The sequence below is a fragment of the Sus scrofa genome, chromosome 11 (assembly GCF_000003025.6).
Source record: "Sus scrofa isolate TJ Tabasco breed Duroc chromosome 11, Sscrofa11.1, whole genome shotgun sequence".
NCBI lineage: Eukaryota > Metazoa > Chordata > Mammalia > Artiodactyla > Suidae > Sus > Sus scrofa.
The window spans coordinates 76,865,663-76,884,833 of record NC_010453.5 but is presented as its reverse complement, the minus strand read 5'-3'; the positions used below and the strand labels follow the sequence as shown (position 1 = coordinate 76,884,833).

The 19,171-nt window shown below is 54.4% G+C and overlaps 1 protein-coding gene across 1 annotated transcript in view; it reads left to right on the top strand.

Moving 5' to 3' along the window:
- Window positions 1-19,171, top strand: part of COL4A1 (collagen type IV alpha 1 chain) — a 139,078-nt gene that overhangs the window by 112,576 nt on the left and 7,331 nt on the right. The window contains 21 exon segments of the mRNA XM_021065910.1: window positions 194-307; window positions 1,014-1,091; window positions 1,094-1,180; window positions 1,289-1,378; window positions 2,185-2,337; window positions 2,489-2,587; window positions 2,698-2,787; window positions 3,832-3,971; window positions 4,646-4,703; window positions 4,706-4,771; window positions 4,862-4,942; window positions 5,353-5,451; window positions 6,556-6,606; window positions 8,232-8,417; window positions 9,108-9,241; window positions 10,835-10,907; window positions 11,679-11,750; window positions 13,017-13,145; window positions 13,905-14,003; window positions 15,109-15,321; window positions 16,379-16,556. Coding sequence (XP_020921569.1) covers window positions 194-307; window positions 1,014-1,091; window positions 1,094-1,180; window positions 1,289-1,378; window positions 2,185-2,337; window positions 2,489-2,587; window positions 2,698-2,787; window positions 3,832-3,971; window positions 4,646-4,703; window positions 4,706-4,771; window positions 4,862-4,942; window positions 5,353-5,451; window positions 6,556-6,606; window positions 8,232-8,417; window positions 9,108-9,241; window positions 10,835-10,907; window positions 11,679-11,750; window positions 13,017-13,145; window positions 13,905-14,003; window positions 15,109-15,321; window positions 16,379-16,556 — 2,290 coding nt within the window.

The window sequence follows — 19,171 nt, the reverse complement described above, 5'->3', positions numbered from 1 at the left end:
GGCGGGGTCTGTTCATTTTGTGTCCCTGGAGCCCCTATCAGACCCTAGAAAATGTTTGTTGAATGAATGATGAAAATCCCAGATGGCTCTAGCTCCCAGTTTTCTGTGGCCGTCGCACACTGTTTGGGTGGGTGGTGGGTGCTGTGGCACCTGTTATGTGCCCAGGTGGTATACACATGACTTCTCTGTCCAGGTGACCCAGGACCTCCTGGATTGCAAGGTCCCAAAGGAGCACCGGGAGTCCCCGGAATAGGGCCCCCTGGAGCCATGGGCCCCCCTGGAGGACAGGGGCCCCCAGGATCATCAGGTAACACCACGGTCTTTAGGATGGTCCCTCCCCTGACTCCTGATCCGTGAATAAGTTGGGGGGGGACAACAAGGCCCCCCTGAACAGCACAGGGAACTATATTCACAATTCTGTGATAAACCGTGATGAAAAGACAGAAAAAAGGGGGGGCATCAATTCTGTTTCGTAGTTGTGGGTTTGGGTGTTTTTGCTTAAACCTAAGTCCCGGGGCTCTTTTCCTCCCACTGAGCCTGGTCTCGTGCCGAAGACACCCCCTTCCTGTCGAACACGCGCTGCCCTTTGTATTTAATGCCGAAAGGTGCTGTCTTTAGCTTCTCATCGTCTGTGGGAGGGTTAGTAAGATGCGGGTGTAACTTCAATGAAATGAGTCTGGGAGCTACGTGGCCTTTAACGTCGTGTAGAAGTCAGATGGCGGTGCCGGAGGGGGCAGGACGGTCCGTGAGGAACGCAGAGGAGAAGCTGGTCGTAGTCTAGGGGGGCCGGGTGGGCACGGCTGACTGCTGACGGCAGGAAGGAGGGGCTTGGTCTTAGGGTGCTGTTTCCCCACCGACTGCCTCAGACACCCCTGTCTGAGGAGGTGGGAGCCGTCCAGCCCCCGAGGTGAGTGTGCTCACACGCCTTCCGCAGGAAGTGATGGTTAAACAGGGGACTGTCACTGCAGACACCCTGTCGCCTTGCTGATGCCTGCTTGCTCTTCCCTGCACAGGACCCCCTGGAGTGAAAGGAGAGAAGGGCTTTCCGGGATTCCCAGGCCTGGACATGCCGGGCCCCAAAGGAGACAAGGGCTGCAGGGGCTCCCCGGCCTGACGGGACAGTCAGGGCTGCCTGGCCTCCCTGGACAGCAGGGCACACCCGGGCTGCCCGGGTTTCCAGGTAAATGACCCACCCGGGTGGATGCTGGGCACCGCCTCGCCTGGTCTTGTTCTTGACCGTCTCTCGGCGTCTGCCATCGGCGCTCACCATCTTTCCATCTGGCCACAGGTCCCAAGGGAGAGATGGGTGTCATGGGCACCCCTGGACAGCCCGGCTCACCAGGACCCGCCGGTGCACCGGGACTGCCGGGTGAAAAAGGTAGGGGAGCTGTGACTCCAGAGAAGCCTGCCTTGTGTCTGTGCCCCGATGCCTTGTGGGAAATTCTCCAGTACTTGTAGATCACATTTCATTTCAAGAAGCCTAAGAGAGAAGAAGATGAAGCAAGGGTCTGGAAGCCCCTCTTCCAGGAGGAACTCATGGTTTATGGGGATAGAAGAGAACACAGATTTGGGGGTTTTCCTTATTGGTGCAGTTGAGGTTCTTTTTTTTTTTCTTTTTCTCTTTTTCTTTTTTTAGAAATGATAAAATCTTCAGCTATGCCAGGTTCCAGGAGCTGAGTCCTTAGAGTCAAATTAGCAAACTGGGAACATTTATGTCTTCATTTTTATTTCTTATCTTGGTATTTGAAATTGGTCCAAAATAACGTTTTTAAAAAAGAAATTGACTTTGTGTGAGACATAAACATGGTCGTTTGTGCAGCTGCCCAGGAAAATGCCCACTCTGATATTCCATACGGGATTGAGGGGCCACTTTGAACAGGCTTCATGATGTTTTTTCAGAAGGAGAGAAAATGTACATTATTTAAACTGATGAGTGAAGTCTCACGTGTTGGAGATACTAGCACATAACGCATGTTCCAGAAAATGGCTTTGTTGTTCACTTCCCTGGTGTCCCATCCGTCTAGGTAACTTGGACACTTGCCGCTGATGCCATCTGGGGACAGGCTATTTGTTCTTTATACCTTAGTTATCAGTTGCTTCTCCTGGCCAGAAAGAACGCCACGCCTGTCCCTGCCTTGGGGCGCTTGGCCAGGTGTCACCAGGTGCCTCCTCTTTCTTCTACAGGCGACCACGGCTTCCCAGGCTCCTCGGGACCCAGGGGAGACCCTGGCTTCAAGGGCGATAAGGGAGATGTGGGTCTCCCCGGCAAGCCAGGCTCCATGGATAAAGTGGACATGGGCAGCATGAAGGGCCAGAAGGGAGACCAAGGAGAGAAAGGTGAGGTGGGGCGGCGGCGGCCCCTGCAGAGGCGGGGGCGTCTCGGGGGTTGGCCCTTCTTGACACGGATGTCAGACCCGCCCGAGCTTCCGCAGCTTTGCCTTGTTTCAAGCAGACGCGGGTCATCCTTGTTTTCTCCTGTGATGTGCAGGACAGACTGGCCCAACCGGTGACAAAGGATCCCGGGGAGATCCCGGAGCCCCAGGAGTGCCCGGAAAGGACGGCCAGGCAGGGCACCCTGGGCATCCAGGTACGGAGGGGAGTTCAAGGTGCCAGCACGGCAGGGGCTCGTGGGGGGACATGTTACCTGGCACTTTTCATTGGCATTGACCTGTTGGGACTTTCTCATTCTTATTCTAGGACCTAAAGGTGACCCAGGCATAAGTGGGACCCCAGGTGCTCCGGGACTTCCTGGACCCAAAGGATCGGTTGGTGGCATGGGCCTGCCAGGTATGTGAAGGGGAAGGGAGCCTTCTTTCCAGCGCCCGTGTGTGTGGTGCCGGGTGAGGGGTCCACTGCACGGGGGGCTCATCCTTGCAGATGCGTCTTCCATGCAAACTCATGTCTTCAATCCGGTGTGGTGTTTGTCTAGGGGTGGGTGGCATTTGGCTGACCAGATGGCCACTGATCAAAAAAAAAAAAAAAAAAAAAGAAAAGAAAAAAGAGAAAACTGCCCCCCTTGCAACTGAGTAAAATAAAACTTGGGCTGTATGCGATGAACTTTGAATTATCTCCCGTCCACGTGGATCCTTTGAGGAGATGACTGATCTCCAGTAAGTTTTGCCAGAAGCTCATGCCTGCAAAGCCCTTTGTATTAATTAGCTTAGAAGGATTCTGGGGGCTCCTCTGGGCCGGTGCCGAGCTGGCCGCCGTGCTGTGCCTTCAGCATTTGCACAGCGACAGGACAGGAGGCAGGAGGCAGGAGGCAGAGGCTGAGAGCTGGGGCCGCTGGACGGTCAGTCTGGTTGCTCAGGCTTCTGGGACTTGCCTGGAGCAGAGTCAGGACAGCAAGCCTGGCTCGCTGACTGCTTCCCTAGTCTTTGGCAGGTGCACTGCCACTTTGAAATGTAAACATCCAGCTGCTGTTGGCATCTGTTTACAAATCAATGTGATTGCCTACATCCATCATGGGTGCAGGTACATGTACCCCATGGCCCGCCCCAAGCCCCTCCGATTTGTTCAGATAATGAGAGTTCACTGGAGAATAAAGGTCAGAGAAGCCGCTTTTATGGTGTGGGGAAAGTTAGCTGCGAAGCGGTTAGTGTATTTCTCTTTTCTTTGGAAGTGATTGCCTTTAAAAGACAGGAAGAATGTTTGCTAGCGTGGTTCTGCTTTGGTCTGGGTGACTGACACCCCTCGGCAACTTAAGAGCTTGAGAAATGAGGGGATATCTGTTCTTTCACCTCATTCTTGGCTGGCCCTTGAGGGAATTTTTGTTTTTAATATTAGCACCTGTTAAGTGTGCATGGGCTTTTCAATTGGGTGTGTTTCTAGGAACCCCCGGAGAAAAAGGTGTGCCTGGCATCCCCGGCCCTCAGGGAGTCCCCGGCTTACCTGGAGAGAAGGGAGCAAAAGGAGAGAAAGGACAGGCGGGCCTACCTGGCATTGGGATTCCAGGAAGGCCTGGCGACAAGGTAACTGCGTCCTGCGTGCAGAAGCCCCTCCCCCCACCTGCGTGCAGAGGCTTTGGAGGGGTGTTTCTAAGCACCCCAGAAACTGTTCTGTGACTGACAGTTGACTGTCAGTCGCCTCCCCTGCCGTTCTAGTCACGGCCTTGTTCCCCAAGGAAGACCCGAGACTTGCTGAGAACTTGGGTAGCTCTGGGGACGCGGGGGCAGAGCAGGCAACTGACTGCTGGGCTCAGACACCTCTGGGGACTCTGGGATGGGGGCAGGCAGGCAACTGACTGCTGGGTAGCTCTGGGGACGCGGGGGGCAGAGCAGGCAACTGACTGCTGGGTAGCTCTGGGAACGTGGGGGCAGAGCAGGCAACTGACTGCTGGGTAGCTCTGGGGACGCGGGGGCAGAGCAGGCAACTGACTGCTGGGTAGCTCTGGGGACGCGGGGCAGAGCAGGCAACTGCTGGGGCTGGGGCGGGGGCAGAGCAGGCAACTGACTGCTGGTAGCTCTGGACGGGGCAGTTTCTGGCTTTTCCACCGTCCTCAGGACGGGCTGGGATTCTTCACCAGGACCCCGGGAGCCTGCGGTTCTGCCAGGCGGTAGTTGTTGCGCCGGCGCTCTGCACAAAGCCCTCCGGACGCACGTCCAGGGACAGATATGAAATTAACGGGCCTAATTTTCACCCACAGGGAGACCAAGGCCTGGCGGGCTTCCCGGGAAGCCCTGGAGAGAAGGGAGAGAAGGGGAGCTCGGGATCCCGGGGCTGCCCGGTTCTCCGGGCCCCAAGGGCTCACCTGGGAGTGTAGGCTATCCAGGTAGGTGGCCGGCCTCCGCCTGAGCTTGGGATTCAAGGGCGGCAAAGAAACGCACAGTCACGGGCCCTCTGGGGTTTTGTTTTTCTTCAGGAAGCCCCGGGTCGCCTGGAGAAAAAGGCGACAAAGGGCTCCCGGGACTGGATGGCGCCCCCGGCAGCAAAGGAGAAGCAGGTAAGGGGCAGCTTTCAGGGCACAGGTGGGGACTTGGGGGGAAGAGGCCAAGGTCATCAGGGCCAGGTGACCGCAGGGGCCCCAGCTGGGCTCCCGCCTCCATCTCCGGATGAATTAACTGGGTCTAGGGGGCTTCTAGGGTCTTTCCTGGGTCCCACCACCAGTTAGAACTGGAGCTGGTTTATAGCTGGCGTTCCTGTTTGGCACGGCAGACAGACGTCCTTTCTCTCTGCTGTCACCAGCTCTTGGGGGTCAGCGTGCAGTGGTCCCTTCTGAAGGGATGGTGGAAGTGGGCCGCTGGGCGTGGGGTGGGGGGGAGCTCCCTAGAAGGATGTCGTGGGTGGGCACCTTCCATGCGGATGATGCTGGGAGAGGCTCCATGTGTGACTGACCTGACCGTTCCCTTTGAGGTCTTCCTGGGAAGCCTGGCCCCACCGGCCCCGCGGGCCAGAAGGGGGAGCCCGGCAGCGACGGGATCCCAGGGTCGGCAGGAGAGAAGGGTGAACCAGGTGCGTTGGCTCGCTTTCCCTTTTAGGGTGAGACCCTGCTCCGGGGTAACCCTCTCCCTGTGGCTCGCATTCCACGCCCCGTGGCCACAGCTGGCCGTGAAGGAGCCCTCCGCGTCCGTCCTTACAGCTGTCCAAACGGCGGGGTGGGGGCCTGTGGGGCAGGGCTACACGAGAAGAGGGGGAGGGAGCTGCTCCGTGAGCCCGCGGATACTTACCAGCACTGCCCTTGAAATGGTCCGCGCTCCCCGTGGAGAGAGAAGGAGACACGTGTCCAAAGCCCGGGCCCCTGCCTTCTTGGCCTGGCCTTTCCCTCTTGAGAGGGCTGGTCCTGGGAAGAGGGGCTATCCCCGAATCTGCTCCTGTCGCTGGTGGGGGCACAGCCTCTTGGGCAAAAGCCTCCTTGTGGCCTCCGACAATGACAGTCACACACGTGGTGATGCTCTTACAGAGCAACGGGGTGACTCACACACAATTCGGAACAGGTCACCCCGGGTCGGGGCGTGGCGCAGCGGGAGAGCTAGGCGGAGCCGGTGCGGGGTCCTTTGCCGTCAGTGTTGGCCTCTTTCTAAAAAAGTTCACGCTTTTGTTCTGTGAGCCTTGTGTTTATACCACGTACATTCACTGTCTTACAAAAAGAATCCCCAAGAAAAGCTCCCACGCCTGCTTCCCCGGCAGCCCTGCCTCCCTCCCATCTGTGGCCTCGCTGGTGTCTGCAGCCCCAATTGTCGCTGCCTCTCTGCACCGCCTTTGAGAACAGCCGAGAGTCGGCTGGTCCGCTGAGAAAAGCCAATTCGTGAGGCTCCAGAGAGTCAGGGGGAAAAGTGCTTGTCTGTACGGATCATTCATTTCTACAACATGCTGCAACGGGTCTGAGCTCGAAGGTGCTTGGGAGAACGCACTAAATTAGCTACCTCCAGTCAAGGGCATCTTAGCACCACTGTAGCAATGTCATTTTCCTGGCAAAGTGCAATGAACTAATTCCTAATTTCTACGTGCTCCACAGATTGTATATGGTATTGGTGCAAAGCGTGGATATTGCTCGGGGCTGTGCCAGCAGCCCGGCCATTGTAGGAAGATAAACGTGGCTTCTCACCTTTCTTGCAGGTCTGCCCGGAAGAGGATTCCCAGGGTTTCCAGGGACCAAAGGAGAGAAAGGTAACACATTTGCTAAATATCTTCTTCTTCCTCAACTAACCGCTGATGCGCAGAGCGCCGCGGAGCAGGGCGAGCAGCTGCAAGGACGCGCTTGGACATGGCTGATAGATTCTGGATTGGGGACAGTCACATCGACACGCTCTACTGGCCTGTGACATGTCACGGCGGGTGCTTCACTAGAAGGGCGAGGGTCACTAGAAGGGCCCTGCCATCCTTCTGGGCGGTGCTCCTGTTTCCTTCCCTTCTTACAGGTCCTTAACAGCCTTGAAACAGTCCTAGAATTTTGACATTTTATCGACAAGTTTGGGATAATATGCTTAAAACTAAACATGAGGTTTTTTTTTTTTTCTATAGGCTCTTTGTTAAAAACAATTTTATTAACGTGCATTTGCACTGCTGTGCCCATTTCTGCTGTACAGCAGAGTGACCCGTCACACACATGCATATACCTTCTTTTTCTCATACTCTCTTCCATCGTGTTCTGTCTCAAGAGACTGGACATGGTTCCCTGCGCGGCACAGCGGGGCCTCCTTGCTTCTCCAGTCCAAGTGTCATCGTTGGCATCTGCTCACCCCACCCTCCCATCCCTCCCATCCCTCCCCCTGCCTCCCCCTCCCCCTTGGCAACCACAAGTCTGTTCTCCACGTGCGTGAGTCGGATTTCTGTTGTGTAGACAGGTTCACTTGCGCCACACTTTAGATCCCGCATGTAAGTGATCTCCTAAGGTGTTTTTCTTTCTCCTTCTGACTTGCTTCACGTGGTGTGAGATTCTCTAGTTGCATCCATGTTGCTATAATGGCATCATTTTGTTCTTTTTGGTGGCCGAGGAATATTCCACTGCGTATATATACCACGTCTTCTTAATCCATTCATCTGTCTTAATTTAAAGGGTGTTAAAAACAGTTTGGGTGAAGAAACATTGAAATACAATAAATGGCACATATTTAAAGTGTCCAGTTTGATACATCGTGCCATGTGTACACATCCATGAAGGTATCAGCACATTCAAGCTTGGGGACACGTTGTCAACCCAGACGGCTTCCGAGCTGCTTCATCATCCTCCCGTCTGCCCCACCCGCACCCCAAGCACCCATGGGTCTGCTTTCTGGCCCTGTAGACTACTTCGCACGCTCTAGAAGTTTACATGAATGGCCTTCTACTGCCTGTCCTTCTCAGTGTGACCTCTCTGGCTCAGCATGCCGAGCAGGTCACCTGTGCTGTTGCTTAAATCCACAGTTCGATACCTTGTCTTGTTGAGTCATGTTCCATGGTGCGTGGATGTAACACAGCTTGTTTATTATTCACGTGTTGATGGAACAAGCCCTTAATTTCCTCAGTGCGGCAGCTTGAAGGCATGTCTACACATCCTTTCAAATGCCTTTGCCACAGGACAGTTCCTTCGAAAAGTGCAAAGCAGGATTACAGGTTCTTTGCCTCCTGAGCTTTCTCTTCTTCTGGCGGGCCATGGCGGAGTCTAGCGTGTAATTCAATGACGAGGCGAGAGAAGGGCACCCAGCTTTAGCCTCCTCCTGGGGCCTTCTGGAAGCTTCTCTGTCCTTGTCCATGCACTGAGTTTCTCGTCTTCCTGCGTTTCACCATGATCTCAAACTGTCTTTCCTGTCTAGGTTCAAAGGGTGACGTGGGCTTCCCAGGCTTAGCCGGGAGCCCAGGAATTCCTGGATCCAAAGGAGAGCAAGGATTCATGGGGCCTCCGGGGCCGCAGGGACAGCCGGGATTGCCGGGGATTCCAGGCCACGCCGTGGAGGGACCCAAAGGAGATCGCGGTCCACAGGGACAACCCGGCCTCCCAGGTATGGATGCCGGCCGGGCTCAGACACACGCAGGTGTAAAATGCCTTTAACTAATTCCCTTTGCAGATGAGCCTTTTATTTAGAGGTTTGCAGCCGTTATTACAGCTTGAAACTGCTTAAGACACGGGGCCCCTCTTACTTGGTTGGGCCTCCAGTGGGTCAGGCCTCTTCTTGTGCCCCTGCTGTCGGGGAAGTTACTGTCTATGACAGGTCACAGGGAGAGAGGAGAGGACATTGCTGAGAAGGGCTGGAGCACAGATGCCACCTGTGGTGGCTGTGTAAAGCCAGCACGACCTCTGTCACGCCTGTCCCCATGAGCAGGATGCTGCACTGCAGCAGGGCCTCCCTTGAGCACAGAGGCCACAGGGCCTCCTCTCTGAGACTGGGGTGTTTCTATCAGTGTTTGCTGCCTTTTGAGAAGATTCTACCTGCTTTGATGCTTCAGGGCTCATGCTGCTTGAGATGATGTTGCTGCATACAGTTGGGCAGGGTTGGGTGTCAGTGGATAGGGTGTATACAGGTGGATGGCAGTAGGGAGGGTGTATACAGTGGGGCACAGTTGGATGGCAGGAAATGTGATGTACGCAGTAGAGACAGTCGGGTGGCAGTGGTGACAACCACAGCCCCATGACACTTGTACATAAAACTACCCTCTCACCTCAACTATGTGACTTTTGTGTCCCCCATTAGGGCTTCCGGGACCCATGGGGCCTCCAGGGCTCCCTGGACTTGATGGGCTGAAAGGTGACAAGGGAAACCCAGGCTGGCCGGGGGCTCCTGGTGCTCCAGGGCCCAAGGGAGACCCAGGATTCCAGGGCATGCCGGTGAGTTGTCCCTTTGCGGGTCTTGTTTTTGAAAAGGATCACAGAACGATACCTGCGTGTGTGTGTGTGTGTGTGTGTGTGTGTGTGTGTGTGTGTGTGTTACATGTGTGTTACACTCCCAGATCCTGTCTGAATCAGTTCCTTCTCTCTTGCCAATGATCAGCCGTCTTTACTGGCGTCACCGTGGGCAATTATTACAACAGTGTTTACAAGGTAGTTTTCCAAGAGCCTTTGAAGGGAGGTGTTCCCCTGCTGGAAATTACGGTTCGATGCCTGGGTCTAAAAATCCGATTACAACTGATGCACAAAGTAAGCGTCAGCAACGTAGGAATAGGCTCTCCATTCCTAACGCCAGTCAGCGTCCGCTTGTCTCTAGACACACCTGTGTATACTGTGTATGCGTGCTCTGCATACGTGTTCATGTGTGTTACTGTCTGTGCATTGTGTGTACACATATGGATACATGTGTTCTGTCTGTACATTACGTGTATACATATGGATACATGTGTTACTATCTGCGCATTATGTGTATACATACATATTCATGTGTGTTACTGTATATGCATTATATGTATAATACACATATTCATATGTATAACTCTATGTGCATTATGCGTATACATATACATACATATGCATAACTATATGTATTATATGTGTATATCCATGTGTTACTGTATGTGCATTACATGTATACGTATGAATACGTGTTACTGTATATGCATTATGCGTATAATACATATGTTTATATGTATAACCGTGTATGCATTATATGTATACATATGTATAACTATATGAGTTGTATATATTCATGTGTGTTACTGTATGTGCATTATATGTATACATATATACGTGTTACGTATATGCATTATGTGTATAGTACATATATTCATATGTATAACTGTGTATGCATTATATGTATACATATATACTTATGTCTTTGTTCATGTTATTTTGGTTATGGAACTTTTTAAAATAAGGTAAAGCAACGAAATAAATACATGTATGAAGTGATACAACGTTTATATATTGAGAAAGGAACAACTACGTTACAATATTTAGAGAAGATATTTTTAAATATAAAAATAATGCTTTATCATAAAGGAAAATGATCCTTCTTTGGTGTTTTTAGTGTTTTTTCCATACTTACAAGCACTTGTAAGACAGGATATGAAGCTAATTCCAAAGAAAAATCACTGTGGTTGAGTGCTGGGAAGAAGGTTTTCCAGAAATGTTCTTTGGTGTTGATACATTGAGATGTGACCGACGAATGTTTAGGGAGTTCTGACTCTGTTCGTGGCATCGTGCTGTGGGGTGGGACCTTAACACCCGCTGCCAGAACTGACCACATAGACAGAGATCAGAAGAGGCGGAGCAATGACATGAGCTGTTAGTTTCCAGCTTCCTAACTCAGGCAGGCACATACAGCCTTTCTGCCATTCTTTTCACATTTTTAAGAGACCACAAGGCACCATTCGTGCCCAAGGCTACTTTCAGAACCCGGAGGTGCTGTTGCTGCTTGCTGGTGGCCAGTTTCTTGAGGGGCTTAAGCTTCCTGAGTAACTCCCACTGAGGCTCTCTTTGCGTGTCTAGGGGATTGGCGGTTCTCCAGGAATCACGGGCTCCAAGGGTGACATGGGACCTCCAGGAGTTCCAGGGTTTCAAGGTAAGACCAAGGCACCTGCTGCCTACAGACACATTCATTCACCTGCCACCAGGGCCCCCACCCCCAGGGCTTCCCCGTGGGTAGACCTGGCACGATTGCAGTACAAGGAGTGCCCTCAAAGTAAAATGCCGTCCCTGGTTGGCAGCCCCCGATCCCCGCGGAACCCCATGCACAGTAGCATAGACACATTCCGATTTTCTTACTAAGCGTCTCGATAAAAAGTCACGGATTTGGGCCAGTCATGAATTTATGAATGTCTTAAGCAAATGTTTCCCGGGTGCCTGCCAGCTTCCGGGCAGTGTGATTTCCCTGTGGAATCAGGTACATATGCACGAAAGGTGAATAAAACAAGTTCTCAGCCTGCGGGCATCTTGTGTTCTGGTTGGGGACACGTGGAACTGGAACGTGACCAAAAACAATCACGTGCGCCCCCTACTGGTTGTGACCTTTTATGGTTTTCTGCATGTTTGAAAAAAAATGTGACTTCTGGATTCTAAACAGAGTCTCATCAGAAATTTTACGTAGCTGCCCACAAGTCATGCTCTTTCTTCCACGAGCATAAGTTGGAAACGTGTTTGCTGTGTATGTGTATGCATGTACGTGTTATATATGTATGTAGGCGTGTATATGTACACACGTGTGCGCACATGCGGTGTGTGTGTACATGTGTGTATGTGTGTGTAGATACCTGTGTGTATTCACACACACACACACAGGCGCGCGCGTATCTCTTGGGATTCTGGGCACAGGCCGTGTTCTGCTTCCCTCCAGGTCAGAAGGGCCTCCCTGGGCTCCAGGGAGTGAAAGGTGACCAAGGAGACCAAGGGTTCCCCGGAACTAAAGGTAAGAAACTGGATCGTGGGAAACGGCCCTTGGAATTCTTGAGCAGCTTCTCAGGGTTCCTGTTTTTGGTCATTCAGCTGAGATGTTTACCAGAGACCTCTCCTGAAAGTCAGGTTGGTTAGATCTCTCTGCCCGCGGTGAACACAGCAGAGAGGGAGGAGAGACTCAAGATCTGGAGTTCCCATCATTGTTCAGCGGAAACAAACCCGACTCGTATCCAGGAGGTTGCCGGTTCGATCCCTGGCCTCGCTCAGTGGGTTAAGGCTCTGCCGATGCCATGAGCTGTGGTGCAGGTTGCAGATGTGGCTTGGATCCCATGTTGCTGTGGCTGTGGTGTAGGCTGGCAGCTGCAGCTCTGAGGGGACTCCTAAGCCTGGGATCTTCCACACGCCACGAGCGCAGCCCTCAAAAGACAAAAAAAAAAAAAAAAAAAAAAAAAAGAAAGAAAAAAGAAAAGAGAGAGACAAGATGCACAAAATCTCACAGGCTCTGAGGGTGAATGGAAATCAGCTGTACAAATAAGGAATGAGGAGTTCCCTGGTGGCCTAGTGGTTAAGCATCCAGCCTTGTCACTGCTGTGGTGCGGGTTTGATCCCTGGCCCCAAAGCAAAAAAACTAGTAAGGAATGAAATCTGTCTTGCACAAGCAGGACAAGGGCAGCGTCTGCCGTGCCCTCCCCTTGGGGACCCAGACGTGCCCCGTGGCTCTGGGTCTCCGTGGAGTCTGCACCCATCCTGGTCTCTGTGGGGGGGTGGGGGTGCCAGACATGCTTCTTAGGGCTGCATTTAGTTTCCAGACCACGTTTCAGAGAGGGAGTGAGCGACCAGACGCACCGAGAAGTGGGTCGTTAGGGAAGAATAGACGTGGGGAGCCGTGAGGGGGAGTGAGGGGGGAGACCCCAGACCCCAGGCACCGCGGGCTGCTGCTCGCATCTCAGGACCTGGCGCTCCGGAGGGTTACAGGGGCTCCTCATGAGCAAAGGCATGGCAGTGCCCCTTGCGCAGTGAGGCAGTCCTCGGCAGAGGACCAGAGAAAACTTGCTTGTTGCGCAGTAGGAGCCCCCAGGCGAGGGGCTGAGCCCCTGGTGATGCCTGGCAGAGAGTCGGGCAGGGCATGGACAGAGACCGCGATGCCCGTGCCAGGCCGCGGATTCAGGATTCTAAGTTCAGTAACAGAAGCGCCGTGATGGATGGGGTTTCCTGTCAAGGCTGTTTCTGCCCCATGCGCGGCCCGGGAAACTGACCAGTGTCCCCCTGCTTCCCACAGGTCTCCCCGGCCCCCCCGGCCCCCCCGGTCCCTACGACATCATCAAAGGGGAGCCAGGGCTCCCTGGTCCTGAGGGCCCCGCAGGTCTGAAGGGGCTGCAGGGACCTCCAGGCCCCAAAGGACAGCAGGGTAAGAGTAACGGGGGAGGGGAGCGTGGGGGAGGGGATGGGGGGAGGGGAGCCTGGGGTCAGGAGGGAGCTGGCACTGGTGGGTTTCCTCTTGATCCTTCTGTCTCACATCAGCCTCTGGGTATCGACTCTGAGTGTGACTCTCTTCCCTCCCTTGAATGTTCATCAAAACCACATGATGTGTGTGAAGGGCTCTTAAAAATCAGAAATACAGGAAAAGCTGGGGGAACGCAACTCTCTACGTTCACTGAGAGAAACAAGGAGGGGGGAGAAAGAAGCTACAGTTGAGAGGCGGGATGGAAAATGAAGAAGAACGAGAACATTCCGAGTGGAAGGGAAAACTTCAGTTTAAACCACCTAAGAATGACCTGTGCACATGAAAACAAAACAAAGCAACACCTGTGTCAGCAAATCTATCGCTTAGACATCACCTGAGACGCTGGGAAGCGGCAGAGCAGGGAGACTCCTGAGAAATGGAAGCGCATCCGACCCTCCCAGGCCGGGATGGTCTTTCCCTGAACTGTACGGCGAGAGGCCGGGGGGACCGAGTTTGGGATGAGGCGCGCTGTGTGGACAGCCCTTTGGCGTGGCCTCTGCCGCGTGCGGGCTCCTCTTCCGGCTCTCGGCGAGCTGTCCCACCTGCGGTCGGAGCCAGTGCTTTGCTCCCAGGCGGCCAAAGAGGACCTTTGCAAAGGGAAAGAGTCAGTGCAGCCCCCTGCCCTCCAGGACCAGATGGCAAACCCTCTCTCTCCTCCCTTAGGTGTGACGGGATCGGTGGGCTTACCTGGGCCGCCAGGTATCCCCGGGTTTGACGGTGCCCCTGGCCAGAAAGGAGAGACGGGACCCTTTGGACCTCCTGGTAGGTGTGCGGGGGCCGCCCAGGCTCATGACCTGCATCCCGCATCTTCGGGTTAGAAGCCTCAGGCCCGGGCATGCGGAGGCGCGCAGATTCCCCAGGAAGCCTGTTCTCAGGAGGACCGGCATCTCAGGGGAGAGCTGAGGGCCGCCGTCCTTGTCTCCTCTGCGGAGACGGGGCCGTCAAAGCCCCATTATTGAAAGAAGGCCGGTAGTGACCGCCCTGCGTGGTTTCCTGAGGGAAGCAGCCCTCCCGGCTCCATCTCAGCCCTGGGCCGGGGACAGCAGACGATTCTGCCCTGGGGCCCAGAGGGCCAATGACCAGCATGGATTAAAGTCCTTCCGCTTCTCAAGAAGCGGGAACTCAGATGTTCCAGCATGACCGAGATGCCAAAGGTCAAGGTGGGACCAGGTGGCCGGAGGGCCCAGCCCTGCAGATGGCCTCAGGGCAGCCCCGCAGGCAGCGTGGTCGCCCAGGACGGGGGAGGACGGCCTGCATGGAGCTTCCTTCTTCCCATCTCATTTCCATATGCACCTTTGGGCCACCAAGGACAGGACGCTGCCTTAAAAGGAGGTTGTTTAGGGAGTTCCCATTGTGGCTCAGAGGGCTAAGAGCCCAACTGGTATCCGTGAGGACGCGGGTTCAATCCCTGGCCTCGCTCAGTGGCTTAAGAATCTGGCGTTGCCATGAGCTGTGGTGTAGGTTGCAGACGCAGCTCAGATCTGGCGTGGCTGTGGCTGTGGTGTAGGCCGGCAGCTGCAGCTCCGATTAGACTCCTAGCCTGGGAACCTCCATGTGCTGTGGGTGCGGCCCTAAAAAGATAAAAAAAAGAGGAGGTTGTTTAAAGACGGATAATCCTCCCTCAGCGGCGCCCCAGGTGAATCCACGAGAGGGGTCATGTCATTTCCTGCCTTTGCTCGTGGGTGTCTCCTCACGTATTCTGTGTCTTCACTGCACTAAGTGCTCTGGGCTCTGCTTTGTGCCAAGAACTTATAAAGCATCTCGGGTGGGATGCGGAGAGACGCCGAGACAGCAGGAGGGAGGCGGTGGCCGCGCTGAGTCCTGCCTCTTGGTAGCTGGGGCCTCTCATTTCCGTCCTGTCTTCCAGGCCCCAGAGGCTTCCCAGGTCCGCCCGGGCCTGACGGGCTGCCAGGATCCATGGGACCCCCGGGCACCCCGTCGGTCGATCACGGCTTCCTCGTGACCAGGCACAGTCAAACCACAGACGACCCCCAGTGTCCTCCTGGCACCAAGATCCTCTACCACGGCTACTCTCTGCTCTACGTGCAGGGCAACGAGCGGGCGCACGGCCAGGACTTGGGTGAGGCTGGGGGGGTGGCGCGGGCTGTGTCCTGCTCCAGTGCCGCAGTCGGGGTGTCCCCCAGGCCTCGTCCGTGAGGAGGTCCTTATTCCCGCCATCCTTTTACTGAACAGGCTCTTCATTCAGCAGCCACCGTATTACTAAGGGGAAGCCAGGCAGACGTAAAGGCCGGCTCTCTGAAAACATTTGTGCTGTCTTCCTGCAGTCATCAAGTAGGGTCAGGATGTCTGGAGTACACACTTAGCAGACTGCACCAAGAGTCTTAAGACAAAGCCGCTTTACTGTTGCTCTTTTAAGAAACGTCATGTCATCCGGCCCAGAATTCCTCTGCATCTTCCAGTCTCGGGCCCTCAGCGTTTAGATCAGCAGAGGCCGTGTGCCCGTCACTTTCTTAGTCCCCTCCGGATGTGCTCCACCAAGTTGTGAGCTAATGTCGCACACCCCTGGCTGTCACTGGGGCCGAGAACGTATGAGGGCTCTGCATTTCGTTCAGGACCTTGTCCAGTGAGCTACTAGCTGTTGTGCCCGGAGCTGCGCGTTAAAGCCCTTCTAGAATCCAGCTGCAGGAAGAGGTTTCTCTCCATCGATGAACTGTTTTGTTTCCTTTCATCAAACTGTCCTGCTAGGAGCTCCCGCTGCGGCGCAGGCGGTTAAGAACCCAACATAGTCTCCATGAGGTTTGCCTGGCTTCGCTTAGTGGGTTAAGGATCCGGTGTTGCCACAAGCTGTGGTGCAGGTCGCAGATGCAGCTTGGATGGGCGTTGCTGTGGCTCTGGTACAGGCCGGCAGCTGCAGCCCCAAATCGACCCCATGTGCCGAAAATGGGGTCGAAAAAATGTCTTGCTAATTCTTGATAGTTTCCCTTTAGTTTAATGCTCATTGCCAATCACTAGTCTAGCTGGCGTATTTCTTTCCTCCTTTCTGTTCGTCACTGAAAACGTTTTTAGTTCCACCCTGATGGCGGTTGCGGAGCCTGTGCCTCTCGTTACCGCCGGCTCACCTGTGCGCCGTGCGCAGGTGCACTGGCAGCGCTAAAGCGGGTGTCCTTCCGCCCCAGGCACGGCCGGCAGCTGCCTGCGCAAGTTCAGCACCATGCCCTTCCTCTTCTGCAACATCAACAACGTCTGCAACTTCGCGTCCCGGAACGACTACTCGTACTGGCTGTCGACGCCCGAGCCCATGCCCATGTCCATGGCGCCCATCACCGGGGACAGCATCAGGCCCTTCATCAGCAGGTGAGCCCGCCCGGCGCGCGCCTCCGTCTTTTCCTTTCTCCCCGCCGGGTCCACCCATCATTCCGCTTACGGATCGCGATGCCCCAGTGTCGGGACTGCAGTCAGCCGCGCAGACGACTGGGTGGGAAGTCGGCGTCCTCTTTCAAGAGATCAGTGCAGGGAGCGCCCATGGGGCGCCGCTGGCGAAGGATCTGTCCTTGTCACCGCAGCAGCTGTGGCGGGCGAGGGTCCGCTCCCTGGCCTGGGAACTTCCACATGCCCCTGGCGCGGCCCAAAACAGCCAGAGCAAACGCCTGCTGAGATCACGCCAGGCTTTGGAACAAGAGGTGGCTCCCTGGGGTGGCCACCTTCCTCGCCATGAGCTCAGCAGTGACGCTGGAGTCCTGGAAAGGTTCAGTACAGCTTCACAGCTTTGTTCTTTCCTGAATGTTATCTCCCTAAGGCGTCTTTTAAGATATATTTTTTTAATTACCCCATCCCCCATGCAACTCAAAAAATTTTTTGAGTCCTTTTTTTCTTTTGTGGCTGAGCCCGTGGCACATGGAAGTTCCTGGGTCAGGGACCAGACCTGAGCCACTGGCGGTGACAATGCCGAATCCTTAACCTTAGGCCACCAGGGAACGCCTGTTATCTTTTAATCGTAGTAAAATACACATAGCATTTACCATCTTAACCCTTGGTAAGTGTACAGGTCAGTGGCGCTTAACGCAGGAACTCCACCGTGGCTGTGAGGTGGTCTCCAAGAAATTGTGGTGCTAGAGACATACTGCATGCCTGTGTCTTACCCCGAAAAGGGCGGTACTGATGTGCCTCGCATTCAGACGTGTGCCTGCTGAGGTTTCCTCTCCCTCGCCGCCCCACCAGCCCGTGTACCCTTAGGTGCTCGCCCACCCACCGAGATCGCATGTTTGAGTGATTTCCCAAACTACGCGCTTTCCACGCCAAGTCATGTCTGGAGCGCGTGTTCAGGTCCCTGAGAGTCTGCCTGGTGGGAAATCAGACGCGAGGTGGAGATGATTCTTCGGAAAAGTACACAGTTGTCCAGCCTCGGCTTCTCTCCCTCTAATGAAAAGTTGCTTCCTCGGCTACACTCAGAAGTAAAAGAAAAAAGTGGCCAACGAATGCGTTCGCTTGACTCGGAAGCCAGTTCTGGAATTTGACTCTTACGCGGGAAAATAACAAAGGATACAAAGGATGACCAGGCAGGCCAGGTTTGCTGAGGAAGGGGAGCGAGAGGGCGCGTGAGCTTTCCCGTGTTTCCTTTGGAGAAATTGCAGCTTTTGAATAGGAGGAAAGACGCAGAGATGCTGGCGGAGGCACGTGTGCGGTCGGAGAGGGCGTGAACGGGGCGGGTGCTCCTGGGCAGCCTGGCGCCCCGCACGGAGACAGCCCATCACTGGACGGTCACCGCCTGCTTCAGGGGGCGACTGGCCGGTCACGGGGTCTGTGGCTCTGCACGTGGAAGGCTGGTCCTGGCAGATCGGTCCCGTTAGAAGGATGTGCTGCGTAGACCCAGAGTAGAAAGGCTGGCAGGTGCCTACTTGAGAAATCAGGATTTTGATGGCCTTCCGTCCCAGTCTCTCCTGACAGCTTTCTTTGCCCTTTCTTTCGAGGTGGAAGAAACCTCATCTTCTGGGTCTTAAAATGGGAGAAGGCATTTGTCACTTCCAGAGAACACAACACCGACGGCCTCCACGGCTGTTGGGGTGGCTGGGGCTGCTCTGTGTTGAGACTTTTCTGGCTCACAACCATGCCGGGTGCACGAGAAGGAAAACTAACCACCTCTATGTTTTTGGTTAGCTTTCCTTGGATGACAGGTAGAAAATGATGACTTGTTTTTGTGTCCTGGTCGCTTTCCTGGTAAAACTGACATGGATCTTGATGTGGTTGGGCCACGGGCTCTGGGATGTGTCTGTGATATTCCGGAAACCGGTCCGGGAGAAGCCGTGAGTCCGAGACTAGCTTTTCTCTGTGGACCTGTTACCACGGGTTGTTGAAACTCCCCAGCGCTGCCCGGTTTGGGGCTTTCACGTTTTCCTGTTAACAGACCCACGGATGCTCAGCGGGGAAAGACCTCGGAAGCCGCGTCCCTCAAGCCCGCTGCCCACACACCTCACAGTCCCTTTTGCAGCCCCACCGCCTGTCTCTCTGGGTGTCTGAGCACCCAGGCCCCATGTTCCCTTCACTTCGTGCTGTCTGGTGACTTCTGGGGACTCACAGGTTCTCTCTGAGGCTTTCCCTGTGGGGACGTCCTAAAGCTTAATTTCAGAAAGAGTTAATACCACAGACTTGTTCATCTTCAGCAGAAAAGCTCGCAAGTTCTCTGCTGTGATCCTGACAAAATTTTCCAAGCACTTTCTGCAGCCACGTATCATCAGACATTGTAGATTGTTTGATTGTGGTTGAATCTGTTATTCCAGAGAAAAGAGCACTGAGCTGAGAGCAAGGGGAAGCGTGTTCTAATCCGCCTTTGATGCAGCTAACCTGGGCCTCAGATGCTTCATAAGTAGCATGGGGAGCCAGACCATGAATTTTAAGGGACCACGTAGCTCGTTAAAGCTATCCGTGACTCTCTGTTGGCGAATGCTCAGCAAACAAGGTCAAGGCCACGTCTC